The sequence below is a fragment of the Vipera ursinii genome, assembly GCF_947247035.1.
Source record: "Vipera ursinii genome assembly, chromosome: 9".
In the NCBI taxonomy this organism is placed as follows: domain Eukaryota; kingdom Metazoa; phylum Chordata; class Lepidosauria; order Squamata; family Viperidae; genus Vipera; species Vipera ursinii.
The window spans coordinates 23,915,944-23,939,854 of record NC_139523.1 but is presented as its reverse complement, the minus strand read 5'-3'; the positions used below and the strand labels follow the sequence as shown (position 1 = coordinate 23,939,854).

General features: G+C 45.8%; 1 protein-coding gene across 1 annotated transcript; it reads right to left on the bottom strand.

Moving 5' to 3' along the window:
* Nucleotides 1-632: 632 nt before the first annotated feature.
* FOXA3 (forkhead box A3) lies at nt 633-22,900 on the bottom strand (the record flags this gene model as incomplete). Its single annotated transcript, XM_083369607.1, has 2 exons — nt 633-1,820; nt 22,829-22,900. 2 exons carry the CDS (start codon nt 22,898-22,900, stop codon nt 633-635), a joined length of 1,260 nt encoding a protein of 419 aa, XP_083225733.1.
* Between the last annotated feature and the right edge of the window lie 1,011 nt (nt 22,901-23,911).

The following is a 23,911-nucleotide window of genomic DNA, read 5'->3' as shown; positions in this document are numbered from 1 at the left end:
GTAACCAAACCCCTTTCTGTATGTGTAACAATGGAAGTCCTCACCAAGTTCGATTCTGACCTAAATGGGTTTGAGTATCCCCAGACAAAATTTGAATCATCAACTGTAACATTTCCATTGAGACAGCAAAGTCCTAGGCTGTAGCACAGCCCCTTCCCTCTTCATTTACCTACGGACATTCACCCAAACTCCAGTTCTGGAGAAATAAAACCTAGCGAATAGCTGAAACATTCAGAGTGGGGCCCCTCAGGTCTGAGACGGTGGGGTTTTGCCCTTGGGGAATCCATGCTGACCAATGACCTCCACGTCAACATGGACAGGGATCCATGACTGCCCTTGTTAGCAGCAAGGCACGGACCTGGTTATTATTATTATTATTATTTTCCTGGCTGTTCCCTGCTCCCCGTTACTTTGGGCACAAGAGTCTGTTGAAGTAGAAGATATTGTTGACCACGATGAGATTTGGAAAGGTCATCCGAATCAGGTAGACCAGGCCTCGCGGTGCGCTCCTTTCCTCTACCTGTGTTGTAGCTGGCTGGTGATGGGAGGAAACCTCTCAGGGATGGCCTTTCTGGTGTTTTTGGCCAAATTTCTCTTATCTGTCCTTTTGATTTGACGGTAGGGCAGCCGCCTTACGAGGCGTTGAGCAAAGAGCGGCTGTAGAGGCTCTGGTAGTAGGAACCAGTCTCGCTGAGCGAGGTGGAGGTCTCGTAGGTATGTTTACTTTCCACCGAGTGTGGGGAGTTGTAGCCGCTGTATGCCATAGCCTGCTCGTAGGATTTCAGGTCGATCTTGTGGCTTTGGTCGGTGGACATCAAGTTGGTGATGGAAAAAGGATGGTTGAAGTTGAACTGAGGGTCCATTTTGAGATCGTTCGGAAGATCCAGGTTGGTAATGGAGTTGGCAAAGTAGTGACTAGTCATAGATTGTGAGATGGGAGCTGGGGAGGCCTCGGACGCCGGGGAGGAGCCTTGAGCTCCTGAACAATCAAGTTGGACCAGACTTCTTTGCTCCTCAGAACCATGGGAGGTGTCTGAGTGGCCAGACTCGGCTCCTTCTGAACCAGGGTTGGGACTCTGACCTTCTTGAAGGCCTTCAGAAGCCTTTGCGGCTTGCTCCCGAGCGTGGGAACCCTTGGAGCCGGTCTTCTTAGCCTTGTCCTCGATTTTGAAACGCTTCTGGCGTCTCAGGTAGCAGCCATTTTCAAACATGTTGCCCGAATTGGGGTGGAGGGCCCAGTAGGACCCCTTGCCTGGCTTGTCCGGAGAACGGGCCACCTTGACAAAGCAGTCGTTGAAGGAGAGCGAATGACGGATTGAGTTCTGCCAACGTTGCTGGTTCTCACGATAGTAGGGGAAGAGATCCATGATCCACTGGTAGATCTCGTTGAGGGTCAGCATTTTGCTGGGGGCCTGCTGAATGGCCATGGTTATGAGGGAGATGTACGAGTAGGGCGGCTTGGCATGGGTCAGCGTGCGCCGGTAGGACTTGTTGATCTCTTTGGGCCTGCTCATGTTTGAGGGAGAGTAGCCCAGAGGGGCCATGGGTTGGCCAACATTTTGGTAGGGTGAGAGTGAATTGAGAGTGGGTGGCTGGGCTCCCAGCGGCGTCAACACAGGGCTGACTGGAGATGCCACCGTCGGAAGACCCATGGGGCTGGTGGCGTTAGCCAGTCCCGTGACCGAAGGGCTGCTCAAGCTGCTGTTTGGGTAAGACATATTTATAGAATTGGGAGAACTCAGCGGATTGAGGGTCACGTAAGAATTAATGGGGTTCATTGGCCCCAAACTGGACGCCATTGTGCTGACGGAAGGAAATACCTGAGGAAAAGAGAAGAAAGACTTGGTTAGAAGATAGTTCTCTGGGTGGGAGAGTCGCAAAAGAGGCAGGAAACCCATAGGTGAAGCTTTTCCCACTGTTGGGATCAAGCTGAATATTGATTTATGCAGCTGCTTCCGAGACAGTTCTAAAGAAGCAGAGGGTTAGCTGCTGGCTGTAAAAATCAGCTGAGACGGTCTCAGGAGAGAATAATAGAAAGGGAAGACACAGTACAGTTTATCTAGGGAATGAGAAGGACAGGGCCCCAATGATTCATAGGGGCTAGCCCAATGTAGTTCCATGGGATTGACAGAACTATTATCTCTGTTTCATTAAATGGATCGGCCCAACTTTTTCTATGAGGTCTTGCATTACCTACCACTCATTGGAAGAATTTTTTTTGTTCCTGTTCCCTTTTCCAATTATACCCCCAAATACCACCAAACTATAATTTTGAATGTCACAGAAGGAGAAATTTAGCAAATGCCTACCTGGAATGCTACCACACTGATTGGGTTATATTTTCATTAATGGTAGGTAGAATAAAATGTAGAAGGGTAAACCGCTGGTCCCAGTGACTGTACCCAGATTGGATCTTGCAGAATGAAATCACATCCAGTTTTGGCCCTGTATCACCCAATCTTTCTTAAAATGCAGCCCTCAACCCCCTGCTCAAAAGCCACGCTTGGCTCTTAGTTTGCAGCATAAAAAAATTGGGATCTTTTGCCATAAATAGAGGCGGATTGGTTGATGTGTAAGTTAAGCAATTTCCCATTTGAGCCTCATCTTGGCTATGTAGGATTTGTTTGCTCAAAACCACAGAAGAGAGAATTTAGATACTGATGTTTAAAAGAGCAGGGATTCCACCACCCACTTAGTATGGTTTATATAAGATAGGGACTTAATTGACAATCTGATTTGTCTTCCTTAATTAACAAAACATTGCTGCCAACGGCTAGGTGAAACCAGTAAATGTTGATTGGTGTCACGCTGGCCGTCGGCTGCGTCTGCAGAACAGCGAGAAGGAAATGGTGAATTTTTATAGGGTTTTATGCAAACGGGAAGTGCACCTGAAGAGGTGAGCATAGGGTGGGGAAACCCAGATTCAGATCCCAGAACACTTGGGACATTTCCTGGATCTGAGTCGTGAACACCAAGCAGGGAAGGAAAGATCAGAAAGCAGGGCTGGAAACAAATCAAGGCAGCTTCCTCCAAGCCAGTCTTCCAGATGCTTTGGATTACAGAGCCCAGAAGTCACAGCCATTGCTTAGCCCTTGGATTTGTAATGGCAATATTAACATTCCAATTTTGTTGGAAACTTTATGATGGCACGCAACACCCCCCCCCCCCCCCCACACACACACACCTCTCAAGGAACAGAATTCTCAAGACTTCTAGAGAACTTCAGTTCCTGGGTTCCCATGATCCAGGAGCCTCTCAAGTGTGCAAACTACTTTGGGGCTATTCAAATCACATCCTGTGCAATAAAAGTATCCCAGAGAGCATATCTGAAATTAAAAATATTATGTATGGCATGCAGAAAGTCAGGGCAGAAATTTTGGGCTGAGTTGTAGTTATAAGTCAAGGACTACCTGTATAGTCCCCATGGCAACACCGTGATGGCCGTGAAGACTGGACCTTCCGGTTCAACCATCATGGAGGGTCCTGAACGATCTCCCCTTTTGTTTCCTGGACTGGATCCACCCAAAGACACCCATCCAAATATTTGCTTTGTACCCTTAAGAAACCTATTTCCTTGTTCCACCCAGAGCCTTGGAAGTGAACGGGACTGGTGCCAGTATTGTGGGGCAGGGTAACACAATGTGGGGCAGAGTTCCCTGCCACCTAAGGGAAACTAACGGCTCCCAAAAGGAAATGGTTGGCGGGAAGGACTTTTTTTCTCCATCCGTTAAAACCAGCCTCACAGGTCCATTCGGGACAGGGAGGAACAACTGTCCTACTCTGAGCATCCGGAAGAACAACTTCTTTCTGACGACCATTTCCCCAATGCGGGGCCTTCCAGATGTGTTGGACTGCATCTCTCAGGATTTCCCCATCAGAACTATGGTCTGATGCATCTGAAAGGAGGACCCGGTAGAACTTTCTGGGCGCCTCCCAATCAGTTGATGGTAGGCCACCAGGCCAGGCCAGGCCAGGCTTTGGCCTAATGCCACGTTCTCAGGTAAGGTCCTAAATCATAGGTAGCCCAAGCTACCCTTTCTTAGGCAAACATTCGAGTTGTCTTTGACCGATGGCTGGAAAGTCTGGGCCTGTTGAGCTTTGTAGGTTAAAGGCCTGGTCCATTAAAGAGATCCCCAGTCGGTTCTTGGGCTGAAAAGAAAGCATCTATATTAAAGTTATCTTAGGAAGGCAGAACAAGAAGCAACGGGTGGAAATTAATTAGGAAGAGAACCAACATAAAAATAAGGAGAAACCTCCTGACAGTGAGAACAATTAACCAGTGGAATGACTCCAGAAGCTGTGAATGCTCCAACACTGGAAATTTTTAAGAAGAGACTGGACAGCCATTTGTCTGAAATGGTATAGGGTCTCCTGCTTGAGCCGGGGGTTGGACTAGAAGACCTCCAAGATCCCTTCCAACTCTGTTATTCTGCTATTTTGTGCCTCGTGCTTAGGAAAGAACATTTTGGAGAGTCATCCTCAATTGACGTCTGATCCTCAAGCAGCGAGTCATCACCTCCGAGCAGAAAAACGTACTTTTGATTAACTCTGACTTGGTTCGCTTTGTCCTGAGTGCGTATTTTGCAGCTTAGGCTGGTGGGCCAAACCTTCTAAATCCTTTTTAGAATAAGGGAAGGAGATTAGTCCTGACCAAGGCCAGGGTCCCATTGTCTCTGAGATCACTGATGGCTTTTGAACTGTCTTTCCTTATCTTAGATTACAACAAACTATTTCAGGGCCACTCTTGAAGACCCTTGTCACATGACTGGGATTTACTAGCCAGATGCTTCATAGGTCCAGCAGGAGCTTTTCCCCCTGAGATGGACAGCAACCTTTGGAACCAGCCCTGGCAGGATTCTTTGACAAGGAGGTCCTGAAAGCCCGACCAGATGCCCCATCTCTTGCTCCAGGGGTAAAATCTCATTTTTTTTTACTCTGAAGGGTGAGGAGCAAATACAGGTAGTCTTGTGAACACAATTGAGCCCAACATTTATGTTACTAAGTGAAACGTTTGCTCAGTGAGTTTTGCCCAGTGCTGGGATTCAGCCAGTTCGCACCACTTCGGCAGAACCGGTAGCTAATTTTTGTTGCCCGGGCCCAGAACGGACTTCCGGAAGCGGCATCCACACCAAGAACCGGCTGTTGACCTATTTGAATCCCACTACTGGTTTTGCCCCGTTTTACAACCACGGTTGTCAAGCGAATCACTGCAGTTGTTACGTCGGTGACGTGGTTGTTAAGTGAATTCGGTTTCTCCCATTGACTCGGCTTGTCAGAAGGTCGCAAAAAGGGATCACGTGACCCCGGGAACAGTGCAGCCGTCATAAATATGAGTTGGTTGACAAGCATCCAAATTTTATTCCCGTGACCGTGGGGATGTTGTTGCAGCAGTCATAAGTGTGAAAAATGGTCATAAGGCACTTTGTCAGTGGGGCTGTAACTTTGAACGGTCACTAAATGTACCGTTGTAAGTCGAGGACTATCTGTATATCTTTATAAATGTAGGCTGATGTGTGTTGTGTGTCCCAGATCTGCCATGTCTTGACAAATAAAGCAGCTGTGCTGCATCCTTAGGAGTTTGATTGTTTCTGACACCAGAATGGATGCAGCAAACATCACTTGCTACATAAATTATAAACCATCTGAGAGGCAACAGTTGTTATAGCTCTTCTCCCCACCCACCCCCTGCCCATAGGCAGCTTAATACAAGGATGAAGCTTATCCTGGCTCAGGTGTTGGACTGGCTACTCTTGGTGGAGTCTAAACTTTTCTGCATAATTTTGTGAGCTGCAGCCAGCTTCTTCTTCAGAATGAATATTCACGGGCTGTATGAAATATTAGAATATTAGATAAGCCCACTGGGTCTCAAGTCTTCCATAACGAGAGGGCTGTCACGGAGGAAAGGAGGCCAACCCATTATTCTCCAAAGCCCCAGAAGGCAGGACGAGAAGCCACGGACAGAAGCTAACCAAGGAGAGAAGCAACCTGGAACCAAGGAGGAATTTCCGGACACTGAGGACAAATAATCAATAGAACAGCTTGACTCCTGGAGTTATGGGTGCTCCATCATTGGAGGTTTTCAAAAGTAGACTGGACAACCATTTGACCGGGATGGTATAAGAGCTGCCCAAGCAGGAAGTTGGACTAAGCTCCCTTCCAGCTCTGATTCTATGTTCTATCTAGGCCAGGGGTAGGCAACCTCGGCTCTTTTATGACTCAGGGACTTCAACTCCCAGAATTCCTGAGTCAGCTATGCTGACTCAGGAATTCTGGGAGTTGAAGTCCCTGAGTCATAAAAGAGCCGAGGTTGCCTACCCCTGATCTAGGCAGTGTACAAAGGCCAATTTAAATCTGGAATTGGGAGCTGTGAGCTGAAATCTCCAGATGGGGCAAAGATGTGCCTCTTTGCCACCCAAAAACCTTGGAAGAAATAATCTTAGTTTTCTGGAAAGACAGGGCAATTCTGCTCACACAGGGCATGGATCCCCTCATTTCTCCATTATTATTTTTTTCCATTTGCATTTGGTGAATTCCAGCATTCTTCCCTCCAGATTTCCTGAGTCTGGGGGCAGGGGAATAAAACAGCTTGAACTGCAGTTTTGGGGAGGGAAGATTTGGTTCCTCCAGGGCCGCCCTCATCTTCCAGATAGGCTCAAATCCTCTCCAAACAGCCCAGCAGACGCTGGGATTGTGCAAGTGAGCCCGGGGGCCATCACCCCTCACCCTTCCCCCTGGGTAGGCAGGCAGCCTTGGACATTAGCATCTGTTGTTTGCCTGGGGTCTGGCAATCAGTGCTGGGCTTGGTTCTCTCCCAAAAGGACGGGGAACTCTTATCCCACCCCACGTGTACAAGATGACCTTTAGAACAGAAGAGCAGCAGAGCTGCGGCCCACCCCTTAGTTGGGAAACTGGAGCTCAACCCCCTGGTGCAATTGAGAGAAAGAGAGAGAGAGAGAGAGAGAGAGAGAGAGAGAGAGAGAGAGAGATATGTAGAATTCAACAGAATAATAGAGTTGGAAGGGACCTTGGAGGTCTTCCAGTCCAACCCCCTGTTCAGTTAGGAGACCCTGTAGCATTTCTGACGAGTGGCTGCCCAGTCTCTTTTTGAAAGCCTCCAGTGATGGGATACCCACCGTTTCTGAAGGCAAGCCATTCCCCTGATTGATTGTTCTGGTCTTTTCAAATCTTCTTTGACCTATGGGGTTTTTAAAAAATTTTTTTATCATTCCAGCCGACCTTTGACTGATGCCATGCAGTTTCCATCCTGACCCCTTATCCAGTATTGCGGGCAGAGATTAGGAAAAGCTCTATTCCCTCGGGATAACAGTCGATGAACTGAACTGGGATAATCACTTTGATTTCCCAGTCGGAGTGCAAGCTTGGGAAGGCTTACTCAGAAGCATGTCTTGCACGTGATCCCAAAAAGTGAGCCCACCCCCACTCCCGTCAGCATCGAGCAATTGCAACATTGTGCACCCTGGGTCGCCCAGACCACTGGGTTTTTTTTTTAAAAAAATGCACATTTTGTCCTTCCTAAAACACCAAGCTGGTGGCAAATGACCATCCGTTTGTAAGACCACCTTGAGTTGGGGATCAAGAGTTCTTAACTAAAGAACTCTTGATCCTTTAGGGCTAATCTGGGTTAGATGAATGGATTAAAAAACTTCCAAGGACTAACCCCCACCCCCTTATCCTCCAAAGTTGCAATTCATTGGGCCACCTTTAGTTAAAATTTTGCAATACAAGGAAAGAGTCAGAAAGTCTGTTCCGCATTAGAAACAGCATGCTTCTCTTAGATTCTCTTTCCCCAATTTTGTTGGCCTCCAGATTATTTGATTTATACTGTAATCCAAAGTCTAGATACACATGACAATAATTCCAAAGAAATATGCTATTTTCCTTTCCTTTCCTTCCTTCCTTCCTTCCTTCCTTCCTTCCTTCCTTCCTTCCTTCCTTCCTTCCCTCCCTCCCTCCCTCCCTCCTTCCTTCCTTCCCTCCCTCCCTTCTCTCTCTCTCTCTCTTTCTTTCTTTCTCTTTTTCTTCTTTTCTTTTTCTTTCTTTCCATCCCTCCCTCCCTTCTTTCTTTTTTCTCCTTCCTTCCTTCCTTCCTTCCTTCCTTCCTTCCTTCCTTCCTTCCTTCCTTCCTTCCTTCCTTCCCTCATACTAAGGATCCCAGCAGGGGTAAAGAATTTAGAACTACTTGTCAATGAAAAACCAGCCAAGGTGTACAAAGGCAAAATAGCCATTTAACTGGGGTCTTTAGCCTGAGGGGGAGGAGGTATCCCAGAGGAAGGGTGACTGCGTACCATCCAGGAGTGTGGGGGGGGGGAAATGGAGTAAAGTCCCTTCTCCGACAGGTACTCTGTGCTTGCCCTGAAACTACAGTTCCTAGAATTCAGGGCACCGGAGCCAACCGATCTCAAGTACCTTGCAAATTTCATTCCCCCCCGCCCCCAATTTGCTGGCTTCTTGTCAAAATCAGAACTGGCAACTACGTGGCAAATGCGGTGTTTGTGCTGTCCCTCCGTGTTTGAGTTGACTGCATGTCCTGTCACTCTTGTTCAAACTGTAGGCGGCCAAATTGGACCCTCTCCCCCAGGCCACAGGTGCCTCCCCCCCCTCCGAATCTGGCTGCCAAATTAAAATTTCTGAAGTGAGAACAGGCAAGAATGGTTATGTAGATTCAGGGTTGTGGGGCATGGGTTATCTAATTACCTTTTAATTAAGGGCAAATGGCTTATCAGTGTTCTAAGCAGGAAATAAATAAATGTTGCTTTGTTCTGGATCGGCCTCTTTGGGAAGCGTTCCGCCTTCTAGCATCCTATCCAAAAGCTGAGGGTGGCCTTGCCTGAAAAGAGCTGTGGCCTCTTTTGTACCTCCTCTCCAGGGTGATTTCTCAGAGTCCTGGAGCTGACCACCCCCCACCCCAATCGGCCGCCCAGGTATGGTTCCAGCCTTGGCAACAATGGAGGGAGACGTTTCAGTTGAAGCCAGCGTGGTCTAGTGGTCAAGGCACCAGGCTAGGAAGCAGGAGACCACGAGTGGCTAAATAGGAGGAGGAAGAAGGTGTGTTCACCGCCTTGAGTCCTTTGCAAAATAGTAAAGATGACAGACAGATACATAAATAGATAAAAGATACATACAAGGGACTGGATGGATGGACAGACAGACACTGATGATGGATAGATGGATGGACAGAGAGAGATGTCCAAGCCGCTTGCAAGCCATCTGTTGTGGTTGGGCTACAACTGGCCCTTCTTGCAAAAGACCAACGCAAGCGCTGGGCTGTTGTCGTGCAAAGCTCTCAGGGCAGGGTCCTCCTCCTCTCCCCGGAGGGTCAGGAATCGCCCCTGGGTTGCTCCCCCATTTTGAGAACCAGCCCGCTTTGGGTTAAACTCTTGCAGCCGGTCCCTCCAAGCTCAGCTCACAAAAAGTAGAGGTGGGGAAAGATAGAAGCTCCTCAAGGAGGAGGGATTAGGACGGCTCCTAAGCAGAGTGGGAGGACCAGAAGGATTCAGGCCAAGGCCAGCGATTGTGTTTTCCTGCCCGGGGATCCAGGTTTTGAATGCCAGCAGGCGCTGTTCAAAACATGGGCAACAACCTTCGTGCCAAACGCTGGCCTCCTCTTGTACACGTCACTCCGCTATTCATGGTGAGGGGTTTCCCTTCCAAGTCTCCCTGGCCATCTCGACTGGCGCTTTCCAGAAAGGCTGGCTTCAATTTCCTCCCACTCAAAGGAGCTGGTCCCTTACACCAGGGGTCCTGCACGGCTGGCTGAGGAAGAGTAGGAAGTCCACAAGTCTTAAGGTTGCCAAGGCTAGAGACCACGGCTTTGTACTCTTGCGGGCTGGGAAGCAACATATTTCTCTTTCCTCCAGCTTTGTTTGTTTGTTTGTAACCTGCCTTTATTCTTTTTACAAATAACTCAAGGTGAACACATACCTCCTCCTATTTTTCCCACAACAACCCTGTGAGGTGAGTTGGGCTGAGAGTGAAAGACTGGCCCAGGCAGCTCTCATGCATCAAGTGGGACTAGAACTCACGGTCTCCTGGTGATTGAGCCAAAGTCACCCGGGCAGCTTTCACAATTAAAATGGGACTAGAATTCACTGGCACCTGGTAATTGGTACAAAGCCACCCAGATGGCTTTCGTGACTAAGGCAGGACTAGACTCCTCTTTTCTGATCTGATGCTGTAACCATTAGACCAAACTGGCTCCAAAACTGGTTAAATCACTGATTCCGCCATGAGGTTATTGGATCAGGAAAACCGCACCTAGTTTTAGCAGTGCACCAGCCTTGATTAAAAGGGTTGCGTGATTTGCGTTTCAGCAGATGGTGTCAATCAGGCTTCTAATGCTGATCCAGGATATGATTTATTTGTTTGGGCAGAGCTTGCCATGTAAACATGGCCATTGGGCTTTGTTAATGTGGCTTAGCGTGTTGTATGAAGCCAGCCAAAGCAATATTGAAAAAAAAGAAGGTTGTGGCCAGTTGCTATCCCAACAGAAAATGTCTCACAGCCCCTGCCCAGATCTTAAGCCGACTCACTCGGTTTTCCCACCGTCGCTCATAGCTTGCTCGCTCATGTTTGCAACTTGACCATTTTAGATTTTCTTACCAACACAGGAGGAGATATTGTTAGTCTATGATAGCAAAATAAAAAATAAAAAATCACAAGGTGTTTGTTAGTACCATCTTCATCTAACCAATTTTATTAAATTGTATTAGTAGAAAGAGGTGCTATCCAAGTCTTCCTAATTTTAACACACAAGTGGTTCCTTTTAATTTTGCCTTTTCTGTGTTAGATTGAAATTGATCCCTATACAGAGAACCACCCCAGGCAGTATCAAACATCTTTCTATATTTCTAATTTCCCGTTCTCATTTCCTGCTGCTTCCACACCTTGCTGAAAACTACATTATAAACCTGACTGATTTTTACTGCTGAAAATCAGATTTTTACTGCTGTTTTTGCTGACGCTGCAAAGTGCTGTCAGAACTAGCTCCGTAGTTTTGTCATCGTGGCTTTGATTTCCAGAATAAAGTCTCCAGCTAATTTGATTTTAAACCTATTTTATTAGTGCCAAGCGAAATGACACTAATGTGGGCAGTTCTCCAGATCTGTTCCCCAAGCACAACGTTGCTAGAACCAGGGGATGGGCGAGAGAAAGTAAAAGTGAAAAAAAGAAATCCAAAATCTATAACTGAGACCTGCAGTCCAGATTAGGGTGAGAACTGGTAGTGCTCGGCTCACAACCATTTGTTTAGTGACCATTTGAAGTTACGACAGCACTGAAAAAAGTGACTTACGGCCGTTTTTCACACTTAGGACCCTTGCAGCATCCCCTGTGGTCACGTGATCAAAATTCAGACCCTTGGCCACTGATTTATATTTACTATGGTTGCAGCGTCTCAGGGTCACGTGGTCCCCTTCTGCGACCTTCTGACAAGCCAAGTCAATGGGATTCACTTAACAACCCTGTTACTAACTTAAACGCTGCAGTGATTCGCTTAACAACTGTGGCAAGAAATGTCAGAAAATGGGGCAAAACTCACTTAAGAACTGTCTCGCTTAGGAACAGAAACATTGGGCTCCATTATAGTCGTAAGTCGAGAACTATCTGCAACACTGAATGCATGCATTTGTCTTGGGCTATAGATGCTACTCTGACCTGGCCGAAAATCAGAATTAAAAAAAGAAAACTGTCTTCTTACTGGAGGTTTTAAAGAAGAGACTGGACAGTCACTTGTCTGAGATGGTATAGGTTCTCCTGCTTGAGCGGGGGGCTGGACTAGAAGACCTCCAAGGTCCCTTCCAGATTCTATTCTATTCTATTCTATTCTATTCTATTCTATTCTATTCTATTCTATTCTATTCTATTCTATTCTATTCTATTCTATTCTATTCTATTCTGTTTTAGCAAAAATAATGATGGGCGTTTTCCCTAGGTAAAAACCCAAAGCAAGTTCCTGAGAAATATTTGCCTACTTGCATTTGAAACGTGGCACAGTTTGAGTCTGCGCCTATCTGCAATCCCGCCCTGATTAGAGGCAAAAGATTGTACCAACAGAAGAGGATATTTATTTAAATGGATGGAAAGAAGGGTGACAAAAAATATTCCTCCCCACCATTTTTGGCCTCTGGACGGAGTGTCCATCCCGCTCAGCGGGTTTCTATTTGCTCCATTCCACGAAGACCACAGAAGGTGCTAAAATTAAGTTGATTTTCCTGCCGGGCAATGTTTGGACCAATTTTGAAAGTCTGGGCGCTGGGTGTGATGATGGATTGGTCCACGAAGCAGGAGGGAGGCATGGAGGGGTAAAAAAAAAGAGTGGTTGTCTTGAAAACTGTTCCCGGCGCCAACGCCATCTGAGCTTGCAATAGATTTTTTTTTTTAAAAAAAGAGCTCTCTAGAAAGACATCCACATAAAATGGCCAAATTTTTAACAGGCCCTGCTCCTGTGCCTCTGCCCTGTGGCACGGCCGAAGAAAATCTTCTGGTCTTGAAACGCTGTCAAGGACAAAGGAGCAGGTCTAATTTAAAAACTTGGTCAGCCTTTTCTAGCTGTGGGATTCTGCCAGCCAGCCAGAATTTGTTCGCTAAATCAAACATTTCAGGTTAAGATGTCCGGAAACAGAATAATAGGAGTTTCTTTAAAGTCAGCCTTTTATCTGTCTCTTTCTCATGGTACTCAGAATTAAGAATAGTTAATTAAGCTATCCTATGTAACTGCCGAGGGACCACAACGGTGGAAAGAGAACTCTGGATAGAATATATTTCAAAAGCCCATCAGGTACCAATGTAGTAGTAGTAGTAGTAGTAGTAGTAGTAATAATAATAATAATAATAATAATAATAATAATAATAATAATAATAATAATAATAATAATAATAATGTTGGAAGGGGCCTTAGAGGTCATCTAGTCCAACCCCTACTCAAGCAGGAAACTCTATACCATCTCAGACATTAAGCCAAACTTTAATACAAGTAGTCCTCGACCTATGATGATTTAATGACCACTCCAAGTTACATGGACGCTGAAAAAAAGTGACTTATGACCGCTTTTCACACTTACGACCGTTGCAAGCATCCCCATGGTCACATGATCAAAATTCAGACGCTTGCCAACTGACTCATACTTATGGCGGTTGCAGGGTCCCAGGATCATGTGATCACTTTTTGGCGACCTTCTGACAAGTACAGTCAATGGGGAAGCCGGAATCACTTAACAACCGTGTGACTAATGTAAGTTAACTAAGTTAAGCAGGGTTCCAGAAATGCATTTTGAAAGTTTTAGGGGTTTGCCCAGTAAGTAAAGTCCCTTTCCTGTTTTCATTTTCCTGTCAATGAGCGGGTGAGTCATCCTGCCTGGATCTCCAAAGGTGAGATTTAAATAAGCAGAATGACAGAGCTGGAAGGGACCTTGGAGGTCATCTAGTCCAACCCGCTGCTCAAGCAAGAGGCCCTATGCCAGTTCAGACGAGTGGCTGCCCAGGCTCTTCTTGAAAACCAGCAGTGATGGAGCAGCCACAACTGCTGAAGGCTGTCCCACTGATTCATCGCTCCAACTGTCAGGAAATTTCTCCTTAGTTCCTCCCAGTTGGTTCTCTCCTTGATCAATTTCCATCTAGCGCTTCTTGTCCTGCTCTTCTTCGTGGCAGCCCCTCAAATATTGGAAGGCTGCCGTCACGTCAGCCTGCAACCTGCAACCGTCCTTCATACTTTTCAGCCTCCAAGGAAGACAGTAACCCTCACCTCCCTGCCCCACTGCCCCACGGAAGGCCCACTGCCGGGTGTGTAATGCTGAGGAAGCCCTCGGCTTCCAAAGTGCTGGAAGTTCGTGGACACACGTTGACCACTGGCTGGTCTTCTCACACTGATGGGTCTGAAATGGTCTTCCAGACTCTGAACGAACCTGAGACCAATTCATCATGCCAAATCGGATTTTTTTTTTTTGGATCATGCCAGTCCTAACCTGGCAGGCAAAAAAACAAAAAACAAAACAGTTCCTCCTATGAGCTCCATCAGGAAGTAAAAAAAAACCCCAAAATGGCAAGAGTCAAAGTTGTGGTGACTCTACCTGCCTTCCCTCTGGGTCCGCAGCAGCAGCTGGCACAACTTTTACAGATGATGAATGGGGCCTGCTTCGCTGCCCACACCCCGCCCCCATCGCTGCATATGCAGGGGAGGAATTAAATCAATAAATATACCTGTGAAAGGAGGGAGGGGAATGTTATGTGCTGACCCCCCCCCCCCCAGATGCCGCCAACTGTGAAGTTCACTTCTGGGGTGATTTCAAGCAACCTCATGAATAAATGGCATCCTTCACCTTCCCGACCCGCGATTTTAGATAGATCCGTCCTGTTCCGAGGACATTTAAATCTCCTTTAAGGATCCTTTACAGGTAGTCCTCGGCTTCACGGCCACAACTGAGCCCCAAAGTGAATTTTGCCCCATTTTACGATCTGTCTCGCCACGTCTCTTAAGTGAATCCCTGCGGTTGTCAAGTTAGCGACACGGTTGTGAAGTGAATCTGGCCTCCCCAGTGACTTTGTGTGTCCGAAGATCACAAAAGGGGATCACGTGAACCTGGGACAGTCAGTTGCCAAGGTCCTGAATTTTAATCACGTGACCGGGGGGGATGCTGCAATGATCGTAAGTGTGAAAAGCAAATTTTAAGCCTCTTCTTTCCGTGCCCTTGTAACTTTGAACGGTCACTAAATGAGCTGTTATAAGCCGAGGCCTGGCTGTGCTTATTTTAAAGGGGCCTCTGCAATAACCTTTGTTAAGACTCCGGGTATTTTCCTGGTCCGCCCCTTCGCCTCCTATCTAAGGCGGTGTGCGGTTCACGTCCGTAAGGATTCGTCACCTTGGGTGTGGGCCACACACTTCTTTTATTGTGCAGGTGTGTTTGCACGTAAGCTCAGCCGGGCTCTGCCTTCGGTGGGGAGGTGGTCACTCTTATCCTGCAATCAGGAGGCAAGCAGTGAGCAATTGCTCTCCTGAACAAGAAGGGCCCATCCTGAGCCTCAGGGCAAAATATAGCTAGTCCTCGTCTTGCAACTGTTCACTAAGTGACCGTTCAAATGGCGCTGACTTAGGATCATTGTTCGCACTTACGACCGTTGCCGCATCCCTGTGGTCACGTGATCAAAATTCAGCCGCTCGGCGAGTGACTCCTATTTAGGTCGTGAAATGGGACAAAGTTCGCTTAACAACTTAGACATAGAAATGTTGTGGTTGTACGTTGAGGACTATCTGTTCTTGATTAGGAGGGAGGCTGATGGTGAGGGCCACAAGTTTAGATTTCGGGGCTCCGTGATGTAGAGCTTTTCAGTCTGCAGCATAAAGTGGGTGCAGCTCCCCGGGTGCAGATGTATCCCAAGCGTAGAAGATAGGATAACAGGGCTGGAAGGGACCTTGGAGGTCTTCTAGTCTAACCCCCTGCTCAACTAGCAGAGCCTATACTGCAGGGGTCTTCAAACTTGGCCCTTTTATGACTTGTGGACTTCAACTCCCAGAATTCCTCAGCCAGCAAAGCTGGCTGAGGAATTCTGGGAGTTGAAATCCACAAGTCATAAAAGGGCCAAGTTTGAAGACCCCTGCTATACTGTATGGGGCAAATGGAAGTCCCCTCTCTTCTTAAAAGCCTCCCGTGTTGGAGCGCCCACAATTCCCAGAGGGTCTACGGAACATTTTATTGATCCTCTTGTTTACTGAATTTATAGCCTTTTCTCCCCAATTTTATAACTGAAAGAGCAACCTGATGTGGTAGTTTCAGCTGAGAGAGAACTACTAGTCCAGAATTTTAGGGGACGGGGCTTCGATTTGATTCTCCCCAATGCCAGTCCAGCATTTCACTGCCACAATCCATTTTTTAATGGGACAAGAAGGGGGAAGTAATTAAACCTATCATAGGAGCATAATGTAGGTGCTTAATTTTGATGAAAAGGCAGCGAAATGGAAAGCAAAATGACATGTGTCTTTGTGCTATTTATTCCCAGCTCTTGGCTCAATAAAAGCTCAGTAAAATTTTCCCACTCTCCGAGGTCAATTAATTTCATAGCTGCAAACTTAAAATTTTCTACAGAAGAGCCTCAGCGATGAGAAAGAAGCTGTTGTGGATTCAGAGTTGCACCCGGCTCCAAAGTTACTGATTAATCTGAATCTTTCCAGCGGTTTACAGAAAAAGCCCCAGTCGTAAAATCTTCCGCAAGATAATAAACATATATTAATCTGCAAGGGAGATGATATGAACCTCAACAGCCTCATTTTCCCAGCACGTAAAGCCGATGCCTTTAGTCCAAGCTCAGTTTAAAGTGTTTTTTTTTTGCAGGACTGCACGTTTAAATTGGTTCCTCCCATAAATTAAGTTTATACGGGCAGAAACGATGGATTTTGGTGGAGCAGGATTGTAATTCTAAGAGTGGTGCTGAAAGTTAAGGAGGTACATGTTTAATCTGGGTGGTAGCTGTTTTGGTGAAGTGCTCCCGACACTTAACAAAACCTGACAAAAGACGATACAAGTAGTCCTCGGCTTACAACTGTTCATTTAGTGACCATTAGTTAGTGGAACAGGCGCTGTATATACAACTTTATTGATTAGCCCTTGGGCCATATCAAAGTGCAGAGTTCCAGCAACAAGCCGTCACCAAAACTTGATAAAAGCAATCCAAAATGGAATTTGATAAAATACAATTTAAAATGGAATTAAATAAGATACAGTTTAAGATGAAATAGTAATAAAATACAAATTTAAGATATAGATAAAATATAACATTATATTTCGGAGTCGCCCTTACAATCTACCCCAATCAGTCCCACATATGCAGATCTTAACCGGATCATTTTGTTTAAATACTAAAAAAAAGTAACTTATGACCATTTTTCACATGACCGTTGCAGCATCCCCATGTTCGTGCGATCAAAATTTGGACGCTTGGCAACTGACTCATATTTATGACGTAGTAGTAGTGTCCCGGGGTTACATGATCCACTTTTGCGACATTCTGACAAGCAGTCAAGGCAGAAGCCAGATTCACTTCACAACCAGGTTACTCACTTAAAAACTGTAGCGATTCACTTAATAACTGTGGCAAGAAAAGTGGGGGAAATGGGGCAAAACTCATTTAGCAATTGTCTTGCTTAGCAACGCAAATTTTGGGCTTAACTGTGGTCTCTGGGCAGCTAAATTGATACACACGCACACACATTTAAAATCAATCAAGATACGGGTTGTGATGAAACGCTGGGAAAGGGGGGGGGGGCGCAGAACGGGATCTTTGCTGAGAACTCGAATAGTTTGCTAAAAGAGAGGCCAGCTAAATCCTCTCCGGTCAGCCTGCTGTCTGATTTTTCCTCTTGGTGTTTATTTATATCAAAGCGGGCAGCTTTGGCACGGAGCAAACTTTTCCAGTTCGGCCAACCTGAATTAGATTACCCAGATCACGGGTGACTGTCATTGAGCAACGGCGCCCTGGCCCGAAGTGTCGCAACCTGGGTTATTTTATCTCAACAGCCAATTTCCCCCCCCCCCCTCAAATCTGATGAAGCAATTGATCCCTTGCAGTTTCTCTCCCTCCTTCAGCCCCAGTTCCTCTTCCGGCTACAGGGCATCCCTTCTTTGCATGCCGTCCCCCCCCCGGACAAAGGGATATTCACGGCAGGGCAGCTTCCTGGCTGGCCCTGCCTGGAGATGGTTGGGGTGGGGCTGGAGTTAGTTTGGTGTGTGCATGTTTTACTTTGCGGAAAAACTGAAAAGGCCGCCTTTCCCAACCAGCGACCCAAACCAGGAAATGAATCAAAAAAGACTTTAGCATCCTCCAACAAGGCGGACATTGTAGGGCGCCCAGTAACATATGGCAGTTCTTTACGGACAGGCCGGATCGGCTGATTGTTTAGGTCGAACCCATTTTCCTCCTCCTCCTCCTCCTCCTCCATGGGGGGGGGCTTTCATCTAGTTAATCTTTGTTAATAGTTGGGGTGGTTTTTATCCTCGCACTTTGCTTGTTCAAACGGGAAGAAAAAAAGTAAAAGAAGAAAAGGAATAATACTTAATCTCTCTGTGTTTGTCTGTGTATGTATATGTATTAAATAAGCAAATATAATCAGCCTTGTAGTGCATAATTTTGAAGGCCTCTGGGCTCAGTTTACAGCTACCCAGTTCTGAGAGTTTGCAATGCCAAGTCCCCATTGACTTATTTATATGTGTTTGTGTGTGTATATGTGTGTCTGTGTGTGTGTATGTGTGTGTGTGTGTATGTATGTATGTATACACACAGTGGGATGGGTGTTTTGTCAATAAATATAATTAATTAATGTAAGATCACTTTCTACTGTGATTATTATGGTTCGTCATACAGTTAGCCAGATGTTCAAATTGGATTTGGCTTTTTTGTCCACCTACTGAGTTATTATTGTTATCAACAATAACTATTGTTATCATCATCAACTGGAATATTACTGGAATATCCATCAATAAAAGAATAACAAAGCACAGCAACAAGAGATCTCAAGATGGTTGCAGCAAGGATTTCTGCTGTTTGGAATGGCCACCAATACTCTTTTCCATGTTATTCCATACCATACCATTTTCCAACTGGGAACAGAAGGAAATATGGGGATGATGGTTGATGCTAAGCCCGCAGCCTCCCGGGGGGGTTAAAAAAACCAAAGAAAGCAAACAATGGTTCAGCACAGGGGTCTCCAAACTTGGCCATTTTAAGAGTTGTGGACTTCAGCTCCCAGAATTCTCTAGCCTGCCATGGAGTCCACAAGTCTTAAAGTGGCCAAGTTTGGAGGCCCCTGGTTTAGCAGAAAAGAATGAGAAGGTTGATGATTTGGGAGCCCTTGACAAGCAGCCTTTGAGTCCTGTAAGTGGTTTGAGGTGACTTTCCAAACCTGGAGACCTCCAGAGACACTAAAACGGCTTGCCTCTAGAAGTTGTGGGTGCTCCATCATGGAGGCTTTAAAGAAGAGACTGGACAACCACCTGACTGAAATGGTACGGGCAGGGTGTTGGACTAGGAGACCCCCAAGATCCCTTCCAATACTGTTATTCTATTATTCTGATATTCTAAGTACTTGAAAACAATCGGGTGGTCTGGACTAACATCCTGCTTGACCTGCAAAATCCAAGACCACCAATTTCTCCATGGGCCCATTTCGTGGTCTTTGGGGAAGGATAGCCCACCGTGATGGAGAGTTATTTTTTCTCTCAAGCCTCCCACTGGTGGTGTTTTCCCAAGATCAAAGAAACAAGCCTACAGTTCACAATACACATTAAGCAATTTATTGACTTACACAACTGATATGGCAGCCTGTCTTATATACTAAAACCCTGGGCGGTTCACTGCAACAGCATTAAAAACATGTATACAAAAATGTCATTACGTGTTTCGGCTGTTTTAGGCATAAGGCATGACATTTGCAACAAAGATGGTTAAAGCCGTGCTGTAGCACGAGGAAGGGAGACATCCTGCAACTCAGTGGCTGGATCTGCATATAATCAAGTCCTATAATTTGTTGGTTTGACTTTTAATAAGCAGATAGTCCTTGACTTAAGACCACAACGGAGCCCAATATTTATGTTGCTAAGCAAGACAGTGGTTAAGTGAGTTTGGCTCCATTTTACAACCTTTCTTACCAGGGTCATTAAGTGAATCACTTTTAAGTTACTAACACAGTTGTTAAGTCAATCCAGCTTCCCCATTGACTTTGCTTGTCAGAAGGGCGCAAAAGGGGATCAGGTGACCCCGGGACACAGCAACGGTCATAAATATGAGACAGTTGCCAAGCATTTGAATGTTGATCACGTGACCAGGGGGAATGCTGCAACGGTCCTTAGTGTGAAAAACAGTCGTAAGTCACTTTACGCAGTGCTGTTGTGAGTTTGAATGGTTTAGTGGTTAAGTCGGGGACTACCTGCACTAACTCACCCAGCGTTGTTTACAATTATTCTCAACTACGGTTTGTTCAGCCAATCATAGGAAACAACTCCTGGTTTGGGCGCAATGGTGGGAAAGCCTTAGAGGGCTGTTCTCAGGGTGGATGGGTGGGTGATTCCTGCTTCAACTGGCAGAAAACAGGGGTGCCTTTTTCTCGCGGCTAAAGTCGCGGGTGGTTCGGTGGGCTACATATTTAGGAGCTGGATGACCTTCTGAATCTAATCAGTCAGTAAAGGAATCCCGATGTCCTGCCCACCGTTGCAAATTAGGCCCAGCTCTGTCTTCCTGCATAACTGGTGGCTTCTGCACATTCCCACGGACTCATCCCTTTACGGGACCTCTTGAAGTCCAAACAATAACAGGCAGGTATGAGCCAGTCAGTTGACGTGAGCTGCCTGGGGCCAACCTTCTAAGGTCTGAGAACGTGTCGGCTCAAACAAGGAGTGCTGGCTCGGCAAGGCTTTACCGAAGTTTCTCTAGCCTTCCCAGCCTAATCATCAGGCTGACTTCAACTTGTAGATCTATGAGCAGGCTTTTGTTGGTGAAACGTATCATTTCTTTTCCTTTTAGAAAAGTGTATTATTTTAATATAAAAATTATACCATGGTATTACTATTACGAGGCGTCCTGGGCGTTCTCTGAGCTCGCTTGTTTTCTTGCAGACGTTTTCATGACCCAAACTAGGTAACATCATCAGTGCTAGGTTAACTCCCCCTCCTTTCTAGCCCTGATGATGTTACTAGTTTGGGTCATGAAACGTCTGCAAGAAAACAACCCGGCTCAGAGAGCGCCCAGGATCCCCTCAGTTCAGCCCTAAGCTACAAATATTCTCCATCTCCGTTAAGTTTGGGCTAACTGTGTTGAGGATACAGAATGTAAACATTTTTTTAAAGTTTTTCCCCCCATTGATTAAGGAAGGCACCAAGTGCTATTTGTCCACCGTGTGCCACCTCGGACTCTTCTGCTGTTGTTAAAGGATCCTTTATTTGCAGAGATTGGCTAAAAACACGAGATGCGATCTGAAAGAGGGTTTTTTTCCCCCACCACTTCTGACCATCAAATCCTTTCTGCTGCCAGAAAGAGATTTCCTAGTGAAAATAGGTTGCTTAGAATTCCATGCCTGCAAAGGAAACTTAAGAATCTCTTTGCAACAGACAGATCCGACAGTGCAGATTGCCTAAAATTCAGAGTTGGAAAGTTCCTTGACTTAATTTTTGCATCAGAGGAAAAGATTTCCTTTTGCCAGCCTGGAATTTCTTGCTCATCCTGGAGTTATTGAAGTGCAGAGAAAGACTGAGCTTTAATCTGCATTTACTTCCACTGAGATCAGCAGGGTGCCATCCACAGGTAAATGGGTATAGTTTTCAGCTGCTGCCTTAATCTTTTCAGAAAATTCTGTTGATTTACTTAGTTGTAGAAAGGATTAAGACCAGAACGAATTTGGAGAGAGTTGGTGGCCGAGAACTGCGAGGAGCAGAATTCGAGGCCGGCATCCCTGGTACAAAAGCGCATTTTTCAGGTGATAAAACGGGTGCAGATGGTGGCTTGACTGATAGCTGAACATGGGCAGCATGGAGACATCCGTAGAAACAGCCAAAGACAGTTTCCTGAAAGGGTGTGTATGAAATCAACCCAGCTCAAGACCAGACAGGAGGGTGGCAATCAATCCACCATCAACCCCCTCGCCAGCAAATTCCCTTCCCTCCTCAGCGCCAGTTTATGGAGCTGTTTTGGAAATTGGCATTGCAAACTCTCAGAATTAGGTGCGTTATGAGGCTGACTTAATTAAAAATATATTCATTAAAATAAGGGCAAGAAAGAGGGCAGAGAGGGTGTCCCTTTTCTTGTGCTGCTTTCATTTTATTAAACAATTCGGCTTCTTAAGAAGCGCTTGTTAACTGCAGCAAAAATGGCCACTATGGAAAAGTAATTGGGTTTTATTCCTTTAGATGAATATGATGATGATGATTCAAAATAAAGCAGTCCTGGTACCAATTTGTCACCAGGTTGGTTTGAAGTGCAACTCTTTTAACCCAGGCATCTGGCTGGGAGTGATGGGAACTGTAATCCCACACTTCTGTCAGGGTTTTGGGGAAATCTAGAAGCTCTTTGGCAAGATTGAGAGAATTGATTAGAAGGCAAATTATTAAGGTGGTCTGACTGCTCCTTTATTTACAAAGTTACGGTTTATTTTAAAGCTTATCGGGCGCAATGCCAAAGAAATAATAGGTGTTTTTTTTAAAAAAAATTCATTAGATAAAATTATAAGCCCCTTCTTTCGTTTGGGGGAACTGAGTGGAATTTCCAGACCTGGGAAATTTATAAATAATGAAAAATGATTTGATTCTGAATTTTCTAATTTGTCACTTTGGGATCAAGGGCTTGTTCGAATTAATGGATCTTAGCTGGAGATGGGAGTCCATTCCTCTCTTATTAAATGAGATTGAACTGGGCTGACACTTCTTTTTCTTTTTCGATATCAAAATTCTGTTACGCCATACGCCATAGTAATAATGATCAAAATGCAAAACTCAATCAGCTTATACGACCAGTCTATTTTAGTTTATTTTTAGTTTAGCGTATACCTTAAAGAGTTTAGTTTAGTTTAGTTTTAGCTTTAGCTTTAGCTTTAGTTTAATTTAATCATTCTCCCCTAGGCAAAAAAAGAGGAAGAAACCATCTTGCTATCTACAATATTTCGTAGGTTTTCCTACTTTTTTTTGTGAAATCCCACTTCAGGACCCCTCATTATTTTCTAGATACGCACCCTAACCACAAAGGAAGCACAGATCTCTTCTTTCCCCCTAAACCACCCAGATTCCTTCAATACGACTTCTTGTTCAAAACAAAAAATCCTCCCGTCTTCCACTCCACGTACCTCTGTGGGTTCGTTGTAATACGAGGTCCACTCGGAGATATCGTGCGATTCCATTTTGACCGAGCCCAGCATTCCAAAATTCCGGAGAGGAAAAATAATGGCTTGTCCGTGCTTAAAATTTCAAGGAGAGCGGGAAATCCTGGAATTGGTTTCTTAGGGAAGTGTAACGCTTTTTTATTTTAAGGCTCTTCTTCTTCCCCCAAATGCCTTCGTTTTTGAAACTCAGCCTAAACCCACAGCCTGAAAAGAAGATGGGTCTCAGAATGGACTGCCTTCCTCTTCCCCCCCCCCAAAGTGTGCAGTGGCACTTTGGGAGCCAAAGACTCAGGATGCCCAGAAGTCAGGCGAGTCAACAGGTTTCCATGATTATAGGAAAATCCAGTTTTAGGACCCAAGGTCCAGGGTGATTTGCAGAGGGCTCCCTTTGGGATGTGTAAGCTGTTCGTTCCGGTCGAAACCTGGACGGCTAGTTGTCCCGAGGTCGTCTCTCAGTATCTGAAGGGCTGTCACCTGGACAGGTCTGGGTCTTTATAAAGCTACCTCTTTATCCCGATACTCCTCCTGCTGGTGGACAGTTAAAAAGTTACCGCGCTCTCTAGTTATCTGTCCTTGGCCAGCCAGCGAAACCGGGTCCCTCTGCCACCTGGTGGAAGGGACACCGTTGCAAGAATGTGGGTGGCCAAAGGTTGCCACCACCAGAGGCTTGGTGGAACTTCGTGGAGTGGCAACCTCTATTAAGGGGAACATCTGGCTACTGTTTGGTATCAGGTCACTAGACAGCTTGGTGGTGACCAAAAGATTGCAGCTTACAGGTATATTAAATTTATTTCACATTGTACGTACTGCAATTTCTGCTCCACACCAAGCAGGGACGTATTGGCTATGTCTGGTCTAAGGAAGAGAAGGATGAGTGGTGACATGATAGCCATCTTCCAATATCTGGGGTCTGCCGTAGAGAAGAGGGGGTCAACCTATTCTCCAAAGCAACGGATGGAAACTAATCAAGGAGGCATCCAACCTGGAACTAAGGAGAAATTTCCTGAAAGTGAGAACAACGAACCAGTGGAACAACTTCCCTCCAGA